Source organism: Natrix helvetica (assembly GCF_964273705.1).
Source record: "Natrix helvetica genome assembly, chromosome: 1".
NCBI classification, from domain to species: Eukaryota; Metazoa; Chordata; class Lepidosauria; order Squamata; family Natricidae; genus Natrix; species Natrix helvetica.
The window spans coordinates 346,939,468-346,963,659 of NC_138548.1; the positions used below are offsets into that span (position 1 = coordinate 346,939,468).

General features: G+C 44.7%; 1 protein-coding gene across 3 annotated transcripts in view; it reads left to right on the forward strand.

Moving 5' to 3' along the window:
* The first annotated feature begins 327 nt into the window (after positions 1-327).
* Positions 328-24,192, forward strand: part of CCHCR1 (coiled-coil alpha-helical rod protein 1) — a 29,614-nt gene continuing 5,749 nt past the window's right edge. Inside the window, exons 1-11 of one of the 3 annotated variants that reach the window (XM_081939925.1) lie at positions 328-446; positions 2,591-2,677; positions 3,470-3,677; positions 7,355-7,859; positions 9,195-9,337; positions 9,988-10,108; positions 10,810-10,920; positions 12,409-12,558; positions 13,793-13,903; positions 17,599-17,705; positions 21,047-21,159. In XM_081939925.1, coding sequence (XP_081796051.1) covers positions 419-446; positions 2,591-2,677; positions 3,470-3,677; positions 7,355-7,859; positions 9,195-9,337; positions 9,988-10,108; positions 10,810-10,920; positions 12,409-12,558; positions 13,793-13,903; positions 17,599-17,705; positions 21,047-21,159 — 1,684 coding nt within the window. In that variant the 5' untranslated portion in view covers positions 328-418. Of the gene's footprint in view, positions 571-777; positions 916-2,590; positions 2,678-3,469; positions 3,678-7,354; positions 7,860-9,194; positions 9,338-9,987; positions 10,109-10,809; positions 10,921-12,408; positions 12,559-13,792; positions 13,904-17,598; positions 17,706-21,046; positions 21,160-24,192 lie in introns of those variants that run through there. The other 2 variants (XM_081939926.1, XM_081939927.1) reach the window with 2 other exon arrangements.

Genomic DNA, 24,192 nt, shown 5'->3' on the forward strand with positions numbered 1-24,192 from the left:
TTGCATCAGAACCATGGAAGCGGTCGTTTAAATATAAGATTCTCTTATTGGACGGAATCTGTCCACTACTTTTACTGAAGTCTATCTAGCGCCCTCATCGTTTATATTGCTCTTCTCCGTTTTCATTGGCTATGGGCGGATGGGCGGAGCTAGTGCTTCTCTCTTGGCAACCGAAGCTTCTCCCTCCAAAAAAATTCCAATCCGGCCCGCGCCACTGCGCGCATGAGCAGTTTGAGAGTCTCCGTTTGTTGACCGAACGTTAGGGACCGTTGGTAAAGGTTCGAAAGGAGCGGGGGCGGAGGCGTGTGTGTGTGTGTGTGTGGGGGCATATTGGAACGAGGAACTAACCAATGAAAAGACGGGAGGACCCTGGGGAGCCGGGGTTCCAGCATCGCACAGCCAATCAGAAAACTCGCGGATGCTGGGTGAGTTGAAACGTGGGAGAGGTGTGTAAACTGCTTTGAAGGGTGGACGTCGCCTTGAGTCGCCAGTTTTTGTTTCTTATTTGGGTTTACATTAAGAGCTGTGGGACAAAAATTGGAATTGAACCAAAGGAGGCTCCATGCGCAGGTAGCTATGAAATGTACAGTAACATAGCCAAGAGAAGTACATTACAACTTAATTGTGGGGCATTGGGGCTGTCTGAATGGCCAATGCTGGTTAAGGGAATCGTCATCACTGCAGGTTTTTAAGAAGAGACTGGACAAACACTTGCCTGAAATGGTATCGTGTCTCTTGCTTGAGCGGGGGGGGGGGGGGGGGGGGCTGGACTAGAAGATCTCCAAGGTCCCTTCCAGCTCCATTGATTGATTGGTTACTTTAGGGGTACGGTTTATGCTGGATTTGCCAACCAGGAAATTAGACCAGAAGCATATACATTTCTCTGAACCCAAAGCACTCACTGCATGAAATGAGGTGAATGATGTTTCATCAGATTGTTTTAAATAACTGATAAGATTCAGAAAGTTTAAAAATCCAATAAATGAAAAAAAAAATCCCGTCCTGGGGTTGCCCACGTAGGAACTGTAACTGAGAATCATGTGGCTAAAAGTAAATCCATCTTCCCCAATGTAGAGACTGCAACTTCCAGTCATGTGGAGTCCCAGGTTGGTTTCATAGCCTAAAAAGCATCTGAGATTGTAAGATTGGTGAGGAGCAGTGTTTCTCAACCTTAGCAAGGTTTACGTTTTGTGGACTTCAGTTCCCAGAATTCCTCAATCAGCATGGTGGCTAAGTAAAGCAGCTACGGTTGAGAAACACTGGTTTAGAGTCTTTTCAATTTTTAAGATGTTTGGACTTCAACTCCCAGAATTCCCCAGTCAGGACACTCAAATCTGTTTGCTATCCTTCTTGGATAATGTAATGATCTCCCCCAGTATTTGTCTACAAGCAATAATAACTCAATCAGAAATAAACTGGAATTAATCCAAACAAATATTTTTTTGTGGGGTAAGGGGGAATGAACTCAGTGTTTCAGGTTGAGGCTTTTATCAGCTGAAATTGATTTGATAGCTCCAGACTTTCCTTGACCGTTAGATCTTCCTTTCCTTAAAGATCTAACTGATCTTCAAACAGTGATGCATCATAAGGTTTCCTGCAAAATGGAATGTTGCAATGTTTGCTATATATGAAGTATATGGTATATGTGAAGTATATGTGACATTATGTATGTGTCTATACACACACACACATACACCACATCTGCATGTAATTTTCAGTAAGGTAGCAGAAAAAAATGTTTATAGGGTTATTTGGGGGGGGGGAATGATTTGTCTGTTTTTAAATAGTTATACTGATTTCCTATAGATTTCCAGATAAAATGCTGTTTTGAAGCATTGACTATCATCTTAAACACCTAAATTAGGTTAATTTTACCTAAGAAAAGACCATTTTTATACGCTGTTTCTCTATGTCACTGTTTCTTAACACTTTTTTTTCAGGATTCCTTCCCATTTTTAAAATTATGGAGAACCCCAAAAGAACATTTATTTGTGTGGGTTATATTTATTGATATTTACTATATTAAAAATTAAAATTGATGCATTCACTGCCATTACCACTTCTTACAACTGTTTGATAAGATTTTAATATTGTACTTTCAACATAGGCTGGCAAATACTTTTGATTTCATGGACCAATGAGAGGATCTTGGGGGATCCCAGGGATGCCAAGATCACCCTTTAAGAGTGACTGCTTTATGTAATCCTTCGCAGATAGTGGACTTAGCTGGAAAGATACTCCCGAGTGCTATCAACTCATCAGATTGTGACTTATGATCAGTCTTCTGTCATTGGACAGCCATTTGGTGTAGGGTCTCCTGCTTGAGCCAAAGGGTTTGACTAGAAGTCTTCCAAAATCCTTTCCAACTCTGTTATTCTCAGTCATTGCCTTTATGGTTATGGGGCATTTTTTCCTTAATCAGGAGTCTAGCTTCTTTTAGAGTCCCACAAAAAAGCCTTCAATTCCAATAGATATAATTTTCACATGAATGTGTTTGATTTGATAGTGACATTTTGTTTTAATAATGTGTTTAAATAGTCATGAGTAGAATTGAAATTTTTATTACTCATTGTATTTGTATATTTTGAAGGACCTTGGAGTGAGACCATGGACAAGAGGAAAGATTTAGGCAAGCACCTGGACCCCCCTGCTGTATTCCAGACTACAAGGCCAACTGGTAAAAGAATCAGCAAATTCCTTCTTAGAGATAACCCAGCCATAAAGTTATTGCTACGGTTGCAACTTCTAAGCTAGCCTTTCTAATGCATTATGTGTATTCTGTAGAAATCTGCCTGAAATCCACTAAGAACAAAGTACATTTTCCAGATTATTTCATATATATATATATATATATATATATATATATATATATATATATATATATATATATATATATATATATATATATATATATATATATATAAATAAAAATTATAACTTGCCAATTGTTAAATTATGACACTGATCCATTTCTGGTTGGAGTTTAAAATGTTACTTATAAAACCATTACAGAACCAGTTTGGTATAGTTGTTGAGGCACCAGTCTAAAAAACAGGAGACTGGGAATTCTAGTCCTCCTTTAGGCACAAAGCCAGCTGAGTAATCTTCAGCTAGTCACTGCCTCTCAGCCCCAGGAAGCAATAGCAATAATATTGAAATCTTAGCAATACCACTTAGATTTATATACAGCTTCACAGTGCTTTACAGCCCTCTCTAAGCGGTTTACAGAGTCAGCCTATTGCCCCCAACAATCTGGGTCCTCATTTTACCCACCTCGGAAGGATGGAAGGCTGAGTCAACCTTGAGCCTGGTGAGATTTGAATTGCCAAATTGCAGGCAGCCGGCAGTCAGCAGAGGTAGCCTGCAGTACTGCATTCTAACCACTGCACCACCGTGGCTCATTATAGCATTATATATCCAAATTGAAAATCATGATCTAGGTGTTTTCTGTGTTTTCCCCCCATCTTAGGATTTAGAGAATTGATTCCACCTTCACATTTCCAGAGCCAATCAGCACCACCTCCAACAGTGTCTACTACTGGGCTCTTGGGGGCCACAGCTTACCCTAACTGGGAGGAGGTTGCTGAACTCCGACGTGAGAATTTGCGTTTGAAAGACGAACTCCAAAGATGGAATACAAAAGTCGATACAACAGAAGACCCAAAAGATAAAGCCAGGTGAACAATTCTGTTTCTTGAGTAGGGGAACTAGCTATTACACCCGTCATGGTCAGATCACTCACTTCTCCGGCTCGACTTCCTGGGCGCTACCCCCCATCGCGGGGAGACGGAACCGGAATGTCCTAGATGGTTCCGCCCCAAGGCGCCTGATGGAACCTGATAGGTTCCAGACGGAGCTTGGGCCACTTCCTGTAGTCCTGACCCGCTCCCGGATGGAGGAACTGGTGGCCGCATGGAACAGTGCGGCTGCCGGGGCCTTAGACCGGGTTGCGCCTTTGCGGCCTCTCCTGTGGCAGCGATCCACCCAGGCCCCTTGGTTTTCCGAGGAGCTGAGGGTGATGAAGCGCCACAAGAGACGCCTAGAGAGCAGATGGAGATCTTCACGCTCTGAATCTGACCGAACACAGGTAAGAGCCTATTTACGGACCTACCTTGTGGCATTAAGAGTGGCTAAGCGTCGATACTGTGCCGCTCTTATTGCGTCCGCAGACAACCGCCCTGTTCTGGGTGACCCGCTCCCTCCGTGGGAAGCCCCTTTGCAGGGTAGAGCAGAGGAATTTGGGGAATATCTGCGGGACAAAATCGCTCAGATCCGCAGCGAGTGGATCCCCTGCAGTGGTCTAGGAGGGTCGCCAGAGGCGAGTCTTGAGGGACCATCTTGGGAGGAGTTTGACTCTGTTACTGCCGAAGATATGGACAGGTTGCGTGGTCGACTGTGAGCCACCACATGTTTACTGGACCCGTGTCCCTCCTGGCTTGTACTGGCATCCTGGGAGGTCACACGAGGCTGGCTCCAGGAGTTAGTCAACGCCTCCTTGAGAGGGGTTCTTGACAGCCGTCTTAAAAGAGGCGGTGGTGAGGCCCCTACTCAAGAAGCCTTCCCTGGATCCAGCTATATTAGCTAACTATCGTCCTGTCTCCAACCTTTGCTTTTTGGCAAAAGTTGTAGAGAGTGTGGTGGCACAACAGTTCCCACGCCACTTGGATGAAATTGATTATCTAGACCTGCGCCAGTCCGGTTTCCGGCCCGGCCACAGCACGGAGACGGCTTTGGTCGCGTTGGTGGATGATCTCTGGAGGGCCAGAGATGGGGGTTGCTCCTCCATCCTGGTCCTATTAGATCTCTCGGCTGCTTTTGATACCATCGACCATGGTATCCTATTGCGCCGTCTAGAGGGGTTGGGGGTGAGGGGTACCGTTTTGCGGTGGTTCTCCTCCTACCTCTCTGGCCGAGCGCAATGTGTGCTGACGGGGGGGGGGCAGAGGTCGACCCTGAGGCCGCTCACTTGTGGGGTGCCACAGGGGTCGGTCCTCTCGCCTCTCCTGTTCAACATATATATGAAGCTGCTGGGTGAGATCATTCGCGGTTTTGGGGTTGAGTACCATCTGTACGCTGACGATACTCAGCTGTACATATCTACCCCGAACCACCCCAACGAGGCCGTCGAAATGATGTCCCGGTGCCTGGAGGCCGTACGGGCCTGGATGGGCAGTAACAGACTCAAACTCAACCCCTCCAAGACGGAGTGGCTGTGGTTACCGGCACCCCGGTTCAACCAGTGGGTTCCATCACTGGCCATTGGGGGCGAACAGCTGGCCCCCGTGGAGCGGGCGCGCAATTTGGGCATCCTGGATGCCCGGCTGTCAATGGATGACCATGTGACGGCCGTGGCAAGGGGGGCGTTCCACCAGGTTCGCTTGGTGCGCCAATTGCGCCCCCCATTGGACCGGGGCGCCCTGCGCACAGTCACCCATGCACTGGTGACGTCCCGACTGGATTGTTGCAATGCTCTCTACATGGGGCTTCCCTTGAGATGCACCCGAAGGCTGCAGTTGGTCCAGAATGCGGCCGCGCGGGCAATTATGGGAGGTACCAGATACTCCCATGTAACACCTCTCCTGCGCGGGCTGCACTGGCTACCTGTGGCTTTTCGGGTGCGTTTCAAGGTATTGACTATCATCTTTAAAGCGCTCCATGGCTCAGGACCTAGCTACCTGCGGGATCGCATCCTGCCCCATACATCCCTGCGGCCGATTCGCTCTCACAGGGAGGGACTCCTCCGGGTGCCGTCCACTAGGCAGGGCCAGCGGGCGACGCCCAGGAGTAGGACCTTCTCTGTGATGGGCCCGAGCCTCTGGAATGACCTCCCCCCTGACATTAGAATAACGACCGATCTCTGCTCCTTCCGTAACAAACTAAAGACCCACCTGTTTAATTTAGCTGGCCTGGCCTAACTGTAGCTTTTGTGTCCCTCTAGCCTGTATTTTAAATTTTAAATGTTTAGGGATAGATTTTTTAGGTTGTTTTAATTTTTAACTATATTGTACAGCCTATCATATAATTTGTTTTAATGGGTATTTATAATTATTTAAGTTTGTATATTGTTTTATTGTGGTCTGTACACCGCCCCGAGTCCCTTTGGGGAGAGGGGGCGGTCTATAAATAAAATTAAATTAAATTCTCTGAACTTTTTAAATTCTGTGTGAGCTGGGAGAGGAAACTATTAGAAGAAGGCTGCTTTGAACTGTTCCTTAGCTGAACAATTGAGAGCGGCTCCTTTTAGATTCATTTTTCTCTACTTTTGTTCTGTTTTCTTTGGACACTATGCAGGTAATCCTCCACTTATAACCATAATAATAGAGCCCAAAATTTCCATTGCTAGGACAGCTGTTAAGTGGGGTTTCATCCATTTTATAACCTTTCTTGTCACAGTTGTTAAGTGAATCACTGCAGTTAAATGAGTAACATAGTTGTTAAATGAATCTGGCTTCTCCATTGACTTTGCTTGTGAGAAGGACACAAAAAGTGATCACATGACACACATACACCCCCGGGACACTGCAACCGTCATAAATACATGCCAGTTGCCAAGCGTCTGCATTTTAATCATGTGACCACGGGGATGGTGCAATGGTTGTAAGTGTGAACCAAATGATTGTAAGTCACTTTTTTCAGTGCCATTGTAACTTTGAACGGTCATTAAACAAACGGGTGATAAGTTGAGGACTATCTGTATAGCAGATCAACCCATTTATGGTCTCCTTGATGCGTAGCTTTTAGCGGGGGAATATGCATTCCATTGTTTCTGTTATTAAGTGAGCAGTTCCTAGAATTGTCCTTCCTAATGTAGATGCCCTTCAGATTGTATGGACATCAAATACCAGGATTCACAGCAATAGCTATGCCAGCTAGGCAGTTCTGTGAACTAAAGCTCACAAATCTGGAAGGTTGCAATCAGGATGAGGAAGTCTGCCTAGAGCAGGAGTGTCAAACTCAAGGCCTGTGGACCAGATCCGGCTCACGGGATGCTTAGATCTGGCCCGTGGGGCCGCCCTGGAAACAGCAAAGGCCTTGAGAAGAGAAGGGGAAGGAGGGAAGGTGGAAGGAAGGAAGGAAGGAAGGAAGGAAGGAAGGAAGGAAGGAAGGAAGGAAGGAAGGAAGGAAGGAAGATTATACTGGGAGGGAGGGTGTGAGGGAAGTCCTGCCTTAGTACTTGGCCAACACAGGTGCCCCTGACATGAGTGACGTTGAGCTGGCCATGCCCGGCCACACACCCCAAGGTCAAACACAACCTGATATGGCCCTCAATGAAATTGAGTTTGACACCACTGGCCTAGAGCATTCTCTCTTGAGATAGGAGAACGTCCTGACATCTTCCTCTCTTCTATCCAAGGTCCTTGGATAGGTTGTCCGAGCCTTCAAATGTGACCCTGGCAATGTCTCAACAGGCTGAAATCATCTCCCATCAGCTCCACGAGATCCAACGCTTGGAGTCAGAAGTTAGCGCCCTCCGAGTTTCCTCCGCCCAACAGGAGGCAACCATAGCTGCTCGGGAAAGTACCCTGTCCAATCTCCAAGGAGAACTAACCTTCCTCAAAGGCCAGAACCTTACTGAAGTTGCTAACCTGAAGACCGAACTGGAAGAAGTCAGGAAAAGCAGCCAGCAAGAGAAAGAGGCCCTGAGGAATGAATTAGAAGAGCTCAGGAAGCAAAGTCAGTTAAAAGCAGATTTCCTGAGGGAGGAACTGGAGTCAGCCAAAGAAAGGAGCAACCATGAAATCGCCGCGGCACAGGGAGAGCTGCAGCAGATGAGGGAAGAGCGAGAGGTGGAGCGGAGGAGACAGGAGGCCATGGTTCAAGAATGCCAACAGTTAGTGCTGAAAGATTACCAAACACAGGTAACTGCAGAATGAACAATAGCAATAGCATGTAGACCCGTGATGGCGAACCTATGGCACGTGTGCCACAAGTGGCACGCGGAGCCATTTGTCAGGGCACGTGAGGCGCTGCCCTGTCAGCTGGCCAGCGCGCATGCGCGCGCTGGCCAGCTGAGTTCACCTTTTTAAAAGCTATTTTTTGCCTTCCCCAAGCTCCAGAGGCTTTATAGGAGCCTGGGGAGGATGAAAAGAGCCTCCCCGCCCCCCCGGAGGCTTCAGGGACCATCCCTGAAGCCTTTGGAACGCTTAAAACCACCCTCCGAGCAAACTGGAAGTGACTTCCGGGTTGCTCGGAGGGTGGTTTTAAGCGCTCCGAAGGCTTCAGGGAAGCCTCCGGACAGTCCCTGAAGCCTCCGGAGGGCCTCCGGGGGGTCGGGAGCCTGGAGCCTGGGGAGGGCAAAAAAATTGTAAAAATGGGGGGGGGGTCGTGCGTTGCATTATGGGTGCGGCATGCCCGCACTCGACCCCCCCCCCCCGCGCTCCCCCCACTTGTGGCACGCGAGCCAAAAAAGGTTCGCCATCACTGATCTAGACTTATATACTGCTTCACAGCCCTCTCTAAGCGGTTTATAGAGTCAGCATATCCCCCCCACCCTCAACAATCTGGGTCCTCATTTTAACGACCATGGAAGGATGGAAGACTGAGTCAACACTGAACCTTGCCAGGATTGAACTCCTGGAGGTGGGCAGAACCAGCTTGCAGTACTGCATTCTAACCACGGTTCTCACCAAATCATGTTGATAAACTATGTGCTTTTCTTTTTTGAGAAAAGGCATAGAATAAAATAAGTTGCAAAGCTCTCTGGAAAAGAACGCGTTGGAGGGCAGTTACAGGTAGTCCTCAACTTACAACAGTTCAGTTAGTGACAGTTCAAAGTTAACAGCGGCACTGGAAAAAAAATGACTTAAGACCATTTTTCCACACTTAGCAACCGTTACAGCCTCAACAGTGATCAAAATTCAGACGCTTGGCAACCGACTCATATTTATGACGATTGCAGTATCCCAGGGTCACGCGGATGACCTTTTGCGACGTTTTGACAAGCAAAGGTCAACAGGGAAGCCAGATTCACCTAATATCTGCGTTACTAATTTAACAACTGAAGTGATTCACTTAACCACTGTGGCAAGACAGGTAGCAAAATGGGACAAAAGTCCCTTCACGACTGCCTCGCTTAGCAACAGAAATTTTGGACTCCCTTGTAGCCGTAAGTCGAGGACCACCTGTAATTTCAAATAGAGTAATAGAGGTGAGCCTATGTACCAAGTCTCCAGCATCTCTTTTTCCTTTCACAGTTGGATAAGCTGTCTGAAGCCTACGAAGCTGAAGCGACTTCCTTGAAGCGTCAGATATGCGCATTCCAGCAGGATTTGGAAGCTCAGCGAAAGGAAGCCAGCCAGTTAAGGGAGAAAAAAGATACACTCCAGAACCAACTCAGGTTGATTTATTTTTCTTCACTCCCCCTCGTCACACCTCTCCCTTCCCTGGTACAGGGATTTTATTCAAGGTAGTCCCACTGGCAGCCAGCGCAGCTAGACAGTGAGGAGGCTGGGGAGGAACATGGGCCAGTCCTGGGGGTTGAGAAAAACTCAGACGAGGGCTCTGCATCGGAGGCAGAGAGGGAGCTAGACAGCAGTGAGGCAGAAGAGCAGCTGGAGCCTGTTCGCGCATGCACAGAGCTGCCAGAAGACAAGAACAACTAAGAAAGCAGGATCGACTTAAGAGAAAAGCTACACCTTGGAGGTGAGTGGCCCCTCCCATAGGAAACAAAAGAGGAGCGAACAGGGAGGGGGCTTTTCCAGGAAATAGTTCATTCATTCGGTCTGGAAAATTCTGATTGTGATTCTAAGAGACTCTGGCAAGTTTTGCTTTGCTCTGTTTGGAAACTAGTTATCTGGCAGCGCTCTAAACGCGATAAGGTGCGTGTGGATAAACATTGCTCTGGACGACTGTTTGTTAAAGCCTTGCTGACTGTGAATGAAAGGAATTCACAGTCGTGTAAATAAAAGAGGTTTTGTCGGGACCAAGATTTTGCTTCTTGCTTTCAAAGGAAGCCTGGGTCAGAACAGCCTGGTTTCTTTCTTCCAGCGTGACTGAGGCAGAACTGGCTTCCCAGAATGCTCTGGTGCTGCAGTTTAAGACCTACGTGGGGGAGCAAAAGTCAAGTAAGCCTGGTTTGGAACAGGAGCGGCTGATAAATCGAATACAGGTGAGACTATAAGCAGGGCTGCTGGTTTGGTCTTCTGGCCCATCCAGTCTAGCAGTCTGCTCTTTCGAAGAGCTCCATTCGGAAGCCCATTAGTCAACCAGCAGATGGCCTTCGTGTCAGCCCTGAAGCCATTTTCCCCTGGCACCTTCAGGGCTGCCACAGCGGAGATGAGTGGAGCTGTGGGAACAGGAGGGGGGAGGTAGAGAGCTGGGGGATTATAGCCAAAATAAAATTCTTTCCTCTGAGAATCGAGGACGTTCCCACCAGGAGCAAGGAGGTGGGATCTGGGACCAACTGACCCTTGGACTGTGAACAAATTGGACCACATGATGGATGGCATGGGCAGGCGAAAGCGAATTTTACTTTTAATTAAGGGATAAATCCGGGGGGGGGGTGTTAGAGTCGGGTTTCCCCAGATGTGCCAATATGACATGCCTAATAAATCTATACTTTGAGGAATAGGCCTGCCTTGGAGTTTTGATTCCGTTGGGTGTGTTAACTGGAACCCTGACACTTCGAAGGCAGTCTCACTTCCATTGAAGCTAATAGTCATAACATGCCTTGAATTCCATGCCGGTGGTTGTGTGTGAAAATTGGCCCCAAAGTCACTTTTTTCAGTGACGTCGCAACTTTGAACGGTCGCTAAACGAAGGATGGTAGAGTTGAGGACTACCTGGGCACTGTTTTTCTTTTTGTTTCAGCAACTTGAGGATGAGAAGGAGGCTCTGAAAATGACAGCTGAGCTTCTGCAAGTTCGGGTGGCTTCGTTAGGCGACATCTTGAGTCTGCAGGAGACGGAGCTTGATAAAAAGGTGATTTCGTTTGAGTGCTTTAGAAAGTCTTGACGTCTTCTCTAATTAGGGTTTGGAATATAATGATCCATATAACATTTCTGTAATACCAGTACTTGTAAAGGAATATAAAACCCTGCACAATGTAAGATTTGGATACTGGACTGCAGGGTTGTCAAACTGGATTTCTTTGAGGGCCGGATCAGCATTGTAGTTCTCTTCCCTGGGCCAGTTGGGGTGTGTGGGGGAAGACGGGATGGACTCCTGCAACACCATGCCAGCCATAATCTAAGCACCCTGTGGGCTGGATCTGGCCCGTGGGCCTTTAGTTTGACACCCATGCTCTAAGTTTACAGAGTCAGCATGTTGCCCCCAACGATCTGGGTCCTCATTTTATTGACCTCGGAAGGATAGAAGGCTGAGTCAACCTTGAGCCTGGTAAGGATTGAACTCCTATCAGTGGGCAGAGTTAACCTGCAATACTGCATTCGAACCACTGCACCACCAAGGCTCCTTTTAGCCCCGTGATGGCGAACCTATGGCACAGGTGGCAAGCAGAGGCCACTCAGCCGGCACGTGAACCCCAGCTGAGCTCCACCAAGCATACGCCGCCAACCAGCTGATTTTCCGATCTGCAAAACACTATACAAGCCATCGATATATATATCCAACAGGAACAGGAAGTGCCTCACAGGAGCAGGTAGAGGTAAATCCTAGAGAGGCAGGAAATGCATCATTGAACAATGGAGATGAATGCTAGAGAGGAATAAAGCTGCATACAAGGCCAACATAACTCCTATAACAGTGTAAGCATGCACGAGTGTGTACGCCCCCCTACACCCCATTTTTGGTCCCCGGAGACTTCAGGCAGGCCTGCTAGGCCCAAAATGGGGCAGGGAGGGTGGAAGCATTGTATTATGGGTGTGGGCCCATGCACATTTGCTGCCGTGTGTGCGCGTGCATGCACTTTCTGCACGCGAGAACAAAAAGGTTAGCCATCACTGTTCTAGCCTGATGCCTTTACCACTGCACCAAACTGCCTCTCCTGTCATGTTCACCTTATAAGAAAACATACTGAAACAATAAGGATTCTTGCCAACAGTGCTGGAGACAAACTTGCAACTCATGTTTTTAATTGCGCACATTTTTAAATGTAAAAAAGTCAGATGGGGTGGTGAGAGCCTGGCAGGATCTAAGAGTAATATCCATTTTCATATTTGGCTCTGGGTATCATATTGTGGATCCTGGTCTTAGTTACCGAAACATAAAAAAGTTGGAGGAATGGATGTAGCCCTGCTGAAATTGATGGATTCCCAGGGGCTTTCATATCTTGATAGTTTTCGAATTTTGCGAGTGGAAGCTTTTTCTTGCATCTGAAAAGTCTAGCATTCCTGAGAACAAGACTTTGGCTTTTTCCATTTGTGTGTCCTTCCTGAGATCTGCAATCATTCCGAGTAGAAAGGGATGCTAAGTATGTTGGCGGTCTGATTTTGTGTTTTATCTTCTCAGGTGCATCTCCAGGACCCATTCCAGTCTGAGTCATCTCAAAAACTTCAGTGCCTGCTGACCAGATGGCGGGAGAAAGTATTTTCTCTCCTGGTTCAGCTGAAGTCTCAGGAGCTGAGCCATAGGGATGATACTAAACTTTTGGAGAAGAAGGTATGGGCATGAAGAAGGACTGGGGGCTTGAGAAGATTAGAGTACACACAGAAAATACCAGCGGTTGTGCATTTTACAAATGGGAACTCCTCAACTTATCAGGCTCTGTGGTTAGAAAGCAGTATTGCAGGCTAACACTGCTCACTGCCAGCAGTTTGATCCTAATGGGGCTTAAGGTTGAGTCAGTCTTCCATCCTTCTGAGGTGGGTAAAATGAGGACGCAGATTCTTTGGGGGCCATATGCTGATTCTGTAAACTGCTTAGAGTGGATTGTAAAGCACTGTGAAGCAGTATATAAGTCTAAGTGCTATTCTTTTAAAAACTGTAAGCCCTCCAGAGTCTTTTTGGAGTTGGCAGCCTTGAAACCCAAGAAATCAGAGCCAGTTTAATGTAGTGCTTAAAGTGCTGACCTAAAAGCCAGGAGACTGAGTTCTAGCCCCACCTTAGACATGAAAACCGACTGGGTGAATTTGTGCCAATCTTTCTCTCTCAGCCCAACCCATCTCACAGGCTGGTTTGTTGTGGGGAAAATAAAAGGAAGAAAGAATTTATTTATTTATTTATTTATTTTATTAAATTTATAGACCGCCCCCTCTCCCCGAAGGGACTGGGGCGGTGTACAGACACCAGATTAAAACCTAGTATAAAATAGATAAAAACCAATTAAACAGTAGAGCTGTACATAGTAATAAAAGTTAAAAATCAGCTTAAAACAACCCCAAAAATTTAAAAGTACAGAATTGAGGGACTAGATCGGGAATTAGGCCAGGCCCGCTAAACTAAACAGGTGGGTCTTGAGCATCTTACGGAAGGAGCGGAGATCAGTGGTTGTTCTGATGTCACGGGGGAGGTCATTCCAGAGGGTCGGGCCCATCACAGAGAAGGCCCTACTCCTGGGCGTCGCCCGCTGGCACTGCCTTGTGGACGGCACCCGGAGGAGCCCCTCTCTGTGAGAGCGGATCGGTCGAAGGGATGTATGGGCCAGGATACGATCCCGCAAGTACCTTGGTCCTGTGCCATGGAGCGCTTTAAAGATGATAACCAATACCTTGAAATGCACCCGAAAAGCCACAGGTAGCCAGTGTAGCCCGCGCAGGAGAGGTGTTACGCAGGAGTACCTAGGGACTCCCGCAACAACCCGAATATTATGTATGTTCACTGTCTTGAGTTACTTATAAAGTAATAAAGATGGGATAAAAATATAATAAATAAGTAGCTAATTCACTGTCCCCAGGTGAAAGAACTGGAAGAAGAAGTGGCAGCTGGAGAACAGAAAGCAGCCCTGTTGCTACACAGTCTTGAGGACAAAACTGCTGAAGCTGATATGGAAAGAGTAAGAAACAAGGTAATTATTCTCGCACAACCCCTCTTGAAAGAGAAAGATATGTGACTACAGTCACTCCCTCTGTATTATTTGGAAATGGTTGTCCCTGAAGTGACCGATAATAGTCGGCAATTGATGGAAGAAAATCAAAGGAGGAGAAATAGCTGTGTTTTAGGAGAGATTGTCTCAGTGGAAAGTGTAACCATTGTAGAGAAGGAGCATGGCTTTATTTTTGATTAAGTGCAGTCTACTTATTCTCTAATATCCCCCTTGGATAACTAGAGTTTGTGCATTAAAATACTATTATATTTTTGATTGAACTGTCTATTTTCCTACAGAGGAGGGTGTTCTGAAAGCTAAGTTGTTCCTCCCATTCACTATATTTATATATGTATATGTATGTATAAACAAATCAAAAAGTTTATGCATAATGTGGCCAAACTAAAAAGCTTATAACAATATCTAGAATGAGAAAAAGCAGTCTCTCTCTATCCTAGTTATATTCTGCTTTCCTCTAAAGTTGGGTCTTTTTTTTTGCAAAGCTCTACATAATTTATTTATCCTAGATTTATTAGAGCCATGGTGGCTCAGTGGTTAGAATGCAACATTGCAGGCTAACACTGCTCACTGCCAGGAGTTCGATCCTGACTGGCTTAAGGTTGAGTCAGCCTTCCATCCTTCCGAGGTCAGTAAAATAAGGAGCCAGATTGTTGGGGGACAATATGCCGGCTTAGAGAGGGCTGTAAAATCACTGTGAAGCAGTATATGAGTGCTATTGCTATTATTTGAGCAACATGCTGACTGGCCTTAGTGGATTAATCTATTACAGCCAACCACCTACTTTCATTATCTGGATGTAAGGTGATATACAAACAAAGAGGTGTCTTCTGTGGGTCTGAAGTGACTTATAGGGATCACTTGGGGACTCCCAAGTGCACACAGGATGGGCAGATGTCAAGGTGTTAGGGATGTAACCCTAGTCTTGGCTTGGCAATGTGTGTGTGTGTATGTATGTGTGTGTATATATGTGCGTGTGTGTGTGTGTGTGTGTATATATATATATATACCGTATTTATCGGCGTATAACACGCACTTTCCCCCCCGAAAAATAGGGGGCAAATGATGTATGCGTGTTATACGCCGATATACGCCAGGCGATATACACCAGGTGCACAGAAAAGGATCACGGAGCGCTTCGCCCCAAAAGCAGCTGCTTTTCTGTGCGCCTGGCGTTTAAAACATCCGGCTATCTATCTAAACGCCAGGCGCACAGAAAAGGATCGCGGAGCGCTTCGCCCCAACAGCAGCCGTTTAGATAGATAGCCGGATGTTTTAAACGCCAGGCGCACAGAAAAGCAGCTGCTGTTGGGGCGAAGCGCTCCGCGATCCTTTTCTGTGCGCCTGGCGTTTAGATAGATAGCCGGATGTTTTAAACGCCAGGCGCACAGAAAAGGATCGCGGAGCGCTTCGCCCCCAAAGCAGCTGCTTTTCTGTGCGCCTGGCGTTTTAAACATCCGGCTATCTATCTAAACACCAGGCGCACAGAAAAGGATCACGGAGCGCTACTCAGCGGGGTGTGGGCGAGAGGAGGAGAGAATGGATGAGCCGTCTCTCCTCTCCCAGACACCCGACTAAAACACTTTCTTTCGCCCGCGGAAGAGCTCGGGCGGGCGAAAGGAAGCGCTTTAGACAGCGGGGTGTGGGTGAGAGGAGGAGAGAATGGATGAGCCGTCTCTCCTCTCCCCGGACTCCCGACTAAAAGTTAATAAAAAAAAGGAAGGAGGGAAGGATGGAACTGGAAGGGAGGCAGGGAAGGAGGGAGGGAGAAAGGAAGGATAGGAGGATAGGGAAAGAGGAAAGAAGGCAGGCAGGCAGAAGGGAGGGAGGTGCAAGGAAGGAAGGAAGCATAGATAAGCAGGAGGGAAAGAAGGCAGGCAGGCAGGAGGAAAGAGGAAGGAGGGAACTGGAAGGGAGGCAGGGAAGGAGGGAGGGAGAAAGGAAGGATAGGAGGATAGGGAAAGAGGAAAGAAGGCAGGCAGGCAGAAGGGAGGGAGGTGCAAGGAAGGAAGGAAGCATAGATAAGCAGGAGGGAAAGAAGGCAGGCAGGCAGGAGGAAAGAGGAAGGAGGGAACTGGAAGGGAGGCAGGAAGGAAGGGAAGGAGGAAGGGAGGGTGGAAGATAGTAGCAGTGAAAGCAGCAGTGTTCATAGTTGCTTTTACTGTCCTTTTACATTATTTACCTTATAAGTGGTAATAATATTAATAAAAAAAAAGTTCTGAGCTACCCTTATTTTGCTTCAAAGTTCTTTATTTGAAATTTAAATTTTTTTCCTGAAATTTCCCTCTTAAAATGAAGGTGCGTGTTATACGCCTGTGCGTGTTATACGCCGATAAATACCGTATGTGTATATATATATATATATATATATATATATATATATATATATATATATATATATATATATATATATATATATATATATATATATATATATATATATATATATATATATATATATATACACATACATAAACCATGATTGTAACAATGTATCTGTTACTTTAAATGCAAGTGAGATGTAATTGGATGCTGTTGCTTTAAGCAGCCATAAAAGGAGGTAGGGACTCTTACTGTTTGTTCCTGGTTGTTCCTGTATGTTCTGGTGCTTGGTATTGGGATTGAATACTGTGTATTGGATGGTGGCTACTCTGTATATTAGTTACCTGTCTACATGGTGAAGTGCCAGTTGAGCAACTGTATATCAACGTGTTGTATCATAGACTGTATATAATTCAAGACTACTTATAGCTTGTTTTGGGAGACTGTTTATCCTATTTTTGTTAACAAAAGTAAAGCTATCCTTGTTTTACCTTCGTTGGCTGTGAGTGACTAGTCAGCGGCACATTCGTTACTACCTTCTGCTACTCAACTCTAATCTCCAAAAGGAGATAAACTTAACACAAGGCATGATAGTTTGTGCATCATAGATGAAGACTGGAAGGGCCTTTTCTTGTTAATTGAAAGTATCAGGAAAGCCAGGAGTTGGTTTTCTTGACAGCATAAGACTGGAGCAGTTCAGTTCTCACCTTTTCCTATTATCGATGGCTCAGCACCATTTTGGATCTTTCATTTAAAAAAAGAGATTCTAAAATGAAGATGCAGCTTCTCATCCTGGTGCTTTCTGCATTCTCGTGAGAGGTGGCCATTTTTCCCCCTCAGAATTTCACCTCTAATGTTCTTCCCAACCAAAAGAGATGATAGCAGTCCCTGAATAAAGAAATGGCTGTGCCAAGAGGTAATCTCTGTGTACCTTTTATTGCTATCTGCCTAGGGAGAAGGTGTTAGGAATTATTGGTAGCCATCCAAAGATGGGAAGTAAATAAAAAAAAATAGAATTCATCTAGCAATAGTATTTAGACTTATAGACCACTTCACAGTGCTTCACAGTCCCCTCTAAGCGGTTTACAGAGTCAGCGTATTGCCTTCAACAATCCGGGTCCTGGTTTTATACTGACCTTAACCTGATCAGACAGCTGTTTCCACTGGCATACCCAGAAACACAGTTAAAATTGGAACTTAGAATGAGAAAGATAGTTCTTTAACCCCAAAATAGGGCCTCGCAATAGCATTAAAGAGTTTCTACCGTATATATTCCGAAGAGATCACAAGAATTAATTTTCCGGCCTATTCAACAAAGAACCTTCCTTTTCTTACAGACTCTGCAAGCAGAGATGGTGCGCTCCAACGAACAAATGCATGGTTTTCAACAGAGGGCAGAGGCTGGTGAAAAAGCCCTTCGGGAATTGGCTGACTTTGTCAGCAGGTAATGGGGAAGAATGGATGGATTCTGGGCTTTTTCATCAAATACCGAGTCAGTTTGTACAGGTAGTCCTCGACTTACAACGGTTCATTTAGGGAAACTTAATTCTCATAAAAGAATTCACACAGGAGGGAGACCATATAAATGCCTGCAGTGTGGAAAGGGTTTCCCTCGGAAAAGATACCTTACTGATCATAAAAGGGTTCACACAGGAGTGAAACCATATAAATGCACAGAGTGGAAAGAGCTTCAATGTTACAATGGCACTGGAAAAAGTGACTTTTGACCATTTTCCCATGGAAGACCATTGCAACATCCCCATAGTCACTTGATCAAAATTCAGATACTTGGCCATGGACTTGTATTTATGACCATTGCAGTCTCCCAGGGTTCATGGCATCACCATTTGCCGCCCCCTGACAAGCAAAGTAATCGGAGGAGCCAAATTCACTTAATGACCTGTCGCTAATGTAACCGCTGCAATGATTCATTTAACAACAGTGACATGAAAAGTCATAAAATGGGGCAAAATCCACTGAAATGTCTGTCTCACTCAGCGACATGAATTTTGGCCTCGATTGTGGTTGTAAGCCAAGGACTAGCTGTAACGTTTTGCTGGCTTTCTCAGCTACATTTGTCTCTGCTGTAGAGTGCCTTGCACACGCTCTCTCACTTTTATCCTTATAAGTTGTTTTTGTTATTGCAAATAACAAAAAGGAGACCTCGCATAAATCACTTGAGATTCTAGAGGAAAGGCACAATATAAATCTAATCACAGATTAGCTGTCTTCAGTGGCGCCTCTTTCATTTGTGAGACATTTTGTTGAACAACAAATAGTGCAGAATCCACAGAATACACATACATACATACATACATACATACATACATACATACATACATACATATTTTTCTTTAATATACATAAGTGCTTAGTAAACTGTATTGCCTGGATCACTTTACTTATTTATAATAATAGTGATAATATTTACTTATACATAGTAATAATCTTTCAACTTCTAATTTCTACCTCTATTATCTAATAATTGAAATCCCATTTTGAGAAATATTCTGTATCTTCTTTATCCTTTATCTTTAATGTTAACCTATCTATTTCTGCACAATCTAGTATTTTTAAAATTATTTTTTCATCTGTAGGAGTTTCCTCATTTTTCCAATGCTGTGCAAATACAATTCTCGCTGCTGTCAAGACATGTAGTATTAAATATATATTCCCTGTGTCTTATTTTTCTGATAATTTACCTAACAAAAATATTTCTGGCTTTAAATCAACATATTGCTTTGTGCCGTTGTGATTTTTATTCCCTTTGTTTTTTGGTCCTCTCCCCTCTTAATTATAAGAAAAGCTATCTAGGATCACGGAGCTGACTCATCTACTCTAGTTTTCTGTGTCAATATTGACCAGCCAAGTATATCTGGAATATTTACAAGCACAGACTGGAAGGCCTAGCCCTTTCCTCTTGTTGCATCATACAACTGGTATTTAAAGTATGGAGATGGCATCAGTAGCATAATTGTTCATGAATTTGTCCAGTCTTTTAAAAATAATCCATGTTAGTAAAATAATCTACATTGACAGCAGCACATTCCACAATTTAACTATTTGTTGCGAAAAAAATTGCGTTTAGTTTCAGTGGATTATTTAAAAACCTAGAATTACGAGAGGGAAGTGTTCCTAACTTACATTTTCTGTATCTTGAATGATTTTATGTCTTCAGTCACGTATCCACATTAAAAAACTAATCATTGTAGTTTTTCATTGGAGTATGATAGTCCTTGACTAACAACCATAATTGAGTCCAAAACTCTGGCTAAACAAGACAATTGTTAAATGAGTTTTGCCACACTTTATGACCTTGTTTGGCACAACTGTTAAGTGAATCTCTGCAGTGTTCCAAAATTTGAGGGGCTGGCACAGAGAGGAGGGAGTCAAGCTATTTTCCAAAAGCACCTGAAGGCCAGTCAAGGAATAATGGATGGAAACTGAACCAGGAGCGATTCAACCTGGAAATATGAAATTTTCTGACAGTGAGAATAATCAACCAATGGAACAGCTTTGCCTTCGGAATTGTGGGAGCTTCATTGCTGGAAGCTTTCAAGAAAAGACTGGACTGCCATCTGTCAGAAATAGTGTAGGGTCTGCTTGGGCGGGGGTTGGACTAGATGACCTACAAGATGCCTTCCAATTCTATTAATCTGTTAAATAACATGATGGTTAAGTGAATGTGGCTTCTGCATTGAATTTGCTTGTCAGGTTAAAAAAGAGGATCAAACGACCCTGAGACACTGCAACTGTCATAAATACACGCACGATGGGGATCCTGCAATGGCCATGTCAAAACTAGTCCTGTCACTTTGTTCAGGGCTGTTGTAACTTCTAACAGTCACCAAAAGAATGGTGGTAAGTGAGGACTATCCTAGCAACGATTTTTGCTTGCTCTTTTTACATCTTCTCCAGCTCTGCAATATCCTTTTTGAGGTACTGACAGAATTGGTCCAGTATCTATAATCGTGATGGCGAACCAATCACATGTGTGCCCAAAGTAGCACATGGAGCCATGTCGCCTGGCACGAGCTGCGTCGCCTGTTCCTCTTCCAGGTTTCTGGTGGGCACGCACATGCAACAATCAGCTGGCCTTTGTACGTGCGACAGTGCCAGAAACCAGAAGAGTTGGTCTTCCGTTATCCGGCATGAGCATGTGCGCCGGCCAGCTGATCGGTGCATGTACATGTGTAGCAATAACCGGAAGACTGTGCCGGAAAGTGGAAGTTCATTTTCTGGTATGCGCATGCTCCCTGGGCAGCTCCTCTTCCTGTTCACGGCCCAGACGGGCACTCGGTGCTGAAAAGGGTTCACCATCACTGCTCTATAGGATGTTCTGTTTATTGCCAGCTAAGCTGGAAATTCACATTTAGTTTTAGGAGGTTGTAAAAACCTGAAGTCTTGAAGGGCCCAAATTCCTCATCGGGATGATTGTCACCATTGGTGTGACGGCTCCTGCACCCTGTAATAATTCAATCACTGAATATATCCTAGAGAAAATTCGCAACATTAAAATAAAATGAAAGTGTAAAAAGAATTCGTTGCCATACATCCACATCTGTTCCCTGCTGAAGAAGAACAACTGGTTAGGAAATCAGTAATTAGATTGTTCTTTACAATACATTCCCAGGTAATTAGACGCTCTGTTTTGCCAAAGTTAATTGATTTTAATCACAGATAATACTGGTTTAGAGCCTTGGTATATATCACAAACCCTCTACTTTCCAAATTAGAGAACTTAAAACTTGAAAAGTTTTAAAACTCAAACCAATTGCTTTTTAGGCTGAAGCAACAGCTAATGGGGCAAGAAGAGAGATGGAAGGCAGCTTTGTCACGGCTTCTGGGCCTGGGAAATAGGGTCAGTTTTGCAACTAAGAGAGTCGATACCATCCAAGGTAAGCTATGGAGCAATCTGGGCATTATTGATCTTCACTGTAATCTTGTCTGGCATGTTTTTCCCCATTTATTTTTTCAATTTCTAGAGCCGCCCATCGCGATTCAATTAATTTTTTATACCAGGGAAGGGGAACCATGACCCTTTTATAACTGGTGGATTTCAACTCCCAGAATTCCTGAGCCATTATATTACAGGAAGGAATATAATGGTGTAATGGTATAAAGCAGGGGTGAGGAGCCATGGCCCTTTTATGACTGGTGGACTTCAATTCCCAGAATTCTCGAGGCAGCCCTGCTGGCTTCCTATAATATAATGGCTCAAGAATTCTGGGAGTTGAAATCCCCCTGTCCTAAAAGGGCCATGGTTTCCCACCCTTGCTTTATACCATTAAACCATTACAGGTAAGTCAATTGGGTTACGACCACAATTGAGCCCAAAATTTATGTGGCTGAGTGAAACATTATTTAAGGGAGTTCTCCCCATTTTGCGACTTATCTTTCCACAGTGGTTAAGTGAATCATTGCAGTTGTTAAGTTGGTAACACAGTTGTTAAGTGAATCTGGATTCCACATTGACTTTGCTCTTCAGAAAGTTACAAAAGGGGACCCCAGGACACTACGACGGTCATAAATATGAGCTAGTTGCCAAGCGTCCAATTTTTGATCACATGACCATGGGGATGCTACAACGATTGTAAGTGTGAAAAATGGTCATAAGTCCCTTTTTTTCCCCAGTGCCCTTGTAACCTTGAACGGCCACTAAATGAACTGTTGAAAGTCGAGAACTACCTGTATGTTACTTCCCATACAACAAGAAAAAGCAATTCAGCTGTGGTTTTACAAAACATTTGTTTTGAATTACTGTTTTCAAGTAAGCTTCCTGCCCTTCTGGTGGGTGTTATTTTTAGAAATTTGCCGCTATTGTCTGTTGAAGGCACTGAGATGGAAATTCTAAACATTTCTCTTGGCTTATTGCAAATACTAATTCAAATAAAGGAAATTCCCTCTGGGCTTTGTTTTGTTACAATAATACCAAATATTGCAACATGTTTCACAGAGAAGTTCAGGGCTTCTCTCACAACAGAGTGCAGGGCATGAGATAAAACTTTAAAGCTGATTTCAGTGGGGTATTATAAAAAGCATCGTAAGCATGAATATTTAAACAGTCGGTCCAATTATCAAGTAAGTTGGTGGGCTCTCATTCATTTTACTGTGCTGAGGCAAAAATATTAATTTGGATTCCAGTATGCATAGACAATCTTAATATTAAACATTTCTTTTTGCTGTCCGGTCTGGTAAAGTCATTAAAGAGCAGAGAAACCTGAGTTCTAGTCTTACCTTTATTGGTTATTTTGGATCACTCATTTCCTCTCAGCACATAGAAAGAAGGCAGTGGCAAGCCTCTTCCAAAAATGTAGCCTAGAACATTGCATGGGCTTATCCTTGCAATTACCCAAAGTCAAGTTTGACTTGCACACATAAATATGTATAAATATATGTGTATCCTGCTGCAATGTAACTACGCTCGGTAGTAATAATATAGCACTTGTAAATTGTAAAAAAAATTTAAAAAATTGTGATGTGTTCTAAAATAACAACAAGGAAGAAAAAAAATAAGATAATGAAATTTAAAAAAACAAACAAGGACAAAAGTAAGAAATAGTTATGGTGCATTGTGAAAGTTAAAGATTTCTACAATAGTTTGGTGGACTACACCTTAACAATGGTGTGAAATAAATGCAAATAGAAATATGACCCTCTTCATTAAGCTAATGGAAGCCATGATATGAAACTGGTATTAAACAAATGATGAACTTGTGGTATGCCAGAAATCTTTCCCTTCTCTAAAACCATTACAGCTGCTTGCCCACCACTTCTTATCCTAATACCAGACTTGCCTTTGGTGAGTTGGGAGGATGGATGGATGGATGGATAACGTGAAACAAAACTTGATTACTGTGATCAACTTATAGTGCTTATTTTGTGGGGCCTTTTTTTTTTTGGGAGGTTTTTTTTTTTGCACCTCAGTGGTTAGATGGCCTAGACAAGGGCCCCCCAACCTCTGGCCATGAGTTGTTTGTAAGTGTTGTGAAGCTGGCAGCAGAGTCGGGCAGTGAGGAGGTTGGGGAGGAACATGGGCCAGTTCTGGGGGTTGAGGAAAATTTAGACGAGGGTTCTGTGTTGGAAGTAGAGAGGCAGTTAGATAGCAGTGAGGCAGAAGAACAACTGGAGCCTGTTGCCAGAGTGCGCATGTGCAGAGCTGCCAGAAGACAAGAACAACTAAGAAAGGAGGGTCGACTTAGGAGTAAAGCCACACTTGGAGGCGATTGGTCCCTCCCGTAGGAAACAAAAGAGGAGTGAACGGGGAGGGGGCTTTTGCAGGAAACAATTCATTACCGAACTTCCGTTTTGCATGTTTGGCCATTTTCCTGCCTTTCGGAGGCTTCAGGGAAGCCTCCTGAAGCCTCCAGAAGGAGAAAAATGGCCCAATGGGCAATCCGGAAGTTAGTTCCCAAATTTGTGCATTGGGCCATTTTTTGCCCTCCAGAGGCTGCAGGGAAGCCTCCTGAAGCCTCCGGAGGGAGAAAAACGGCCCAATAGACAACCCAGAAGTCAGAAAACCGGGCTGTTTCCAGCCTCCGGGTGACAGGGAAGGCCGTTTTCGCCCTCCCCAGGCTCCTAGAAAGCTGCTGGAGCCTGGGGAAGGTGAAAAACGGACCTAGTCAGAAAACGGGCCGTTTTTGGCTTGGGGGGGCTGTTTTCACCCTCCCCAGGCTCCAAGAAAGCCATGTGCACATGCATGGGCAGCGGGGGAGGGTATTAAATTATGGAGGAATGCGAGTGCGCGCGATAGCCTTTTGGCACCCGAGGCGAAAAAGGTTCACCATCACTGCCATATGCTAAATAAATAAATGTTGCCCCCTTATTGGGGGTATTTCTTTTGTGGAGGATTGGGCTTATTGTCATTGAAGTGATCACACACTGTTGTTCCTTTTCATCTTCAAGGAAAAATAAGTCTTTCAGACTTTTGC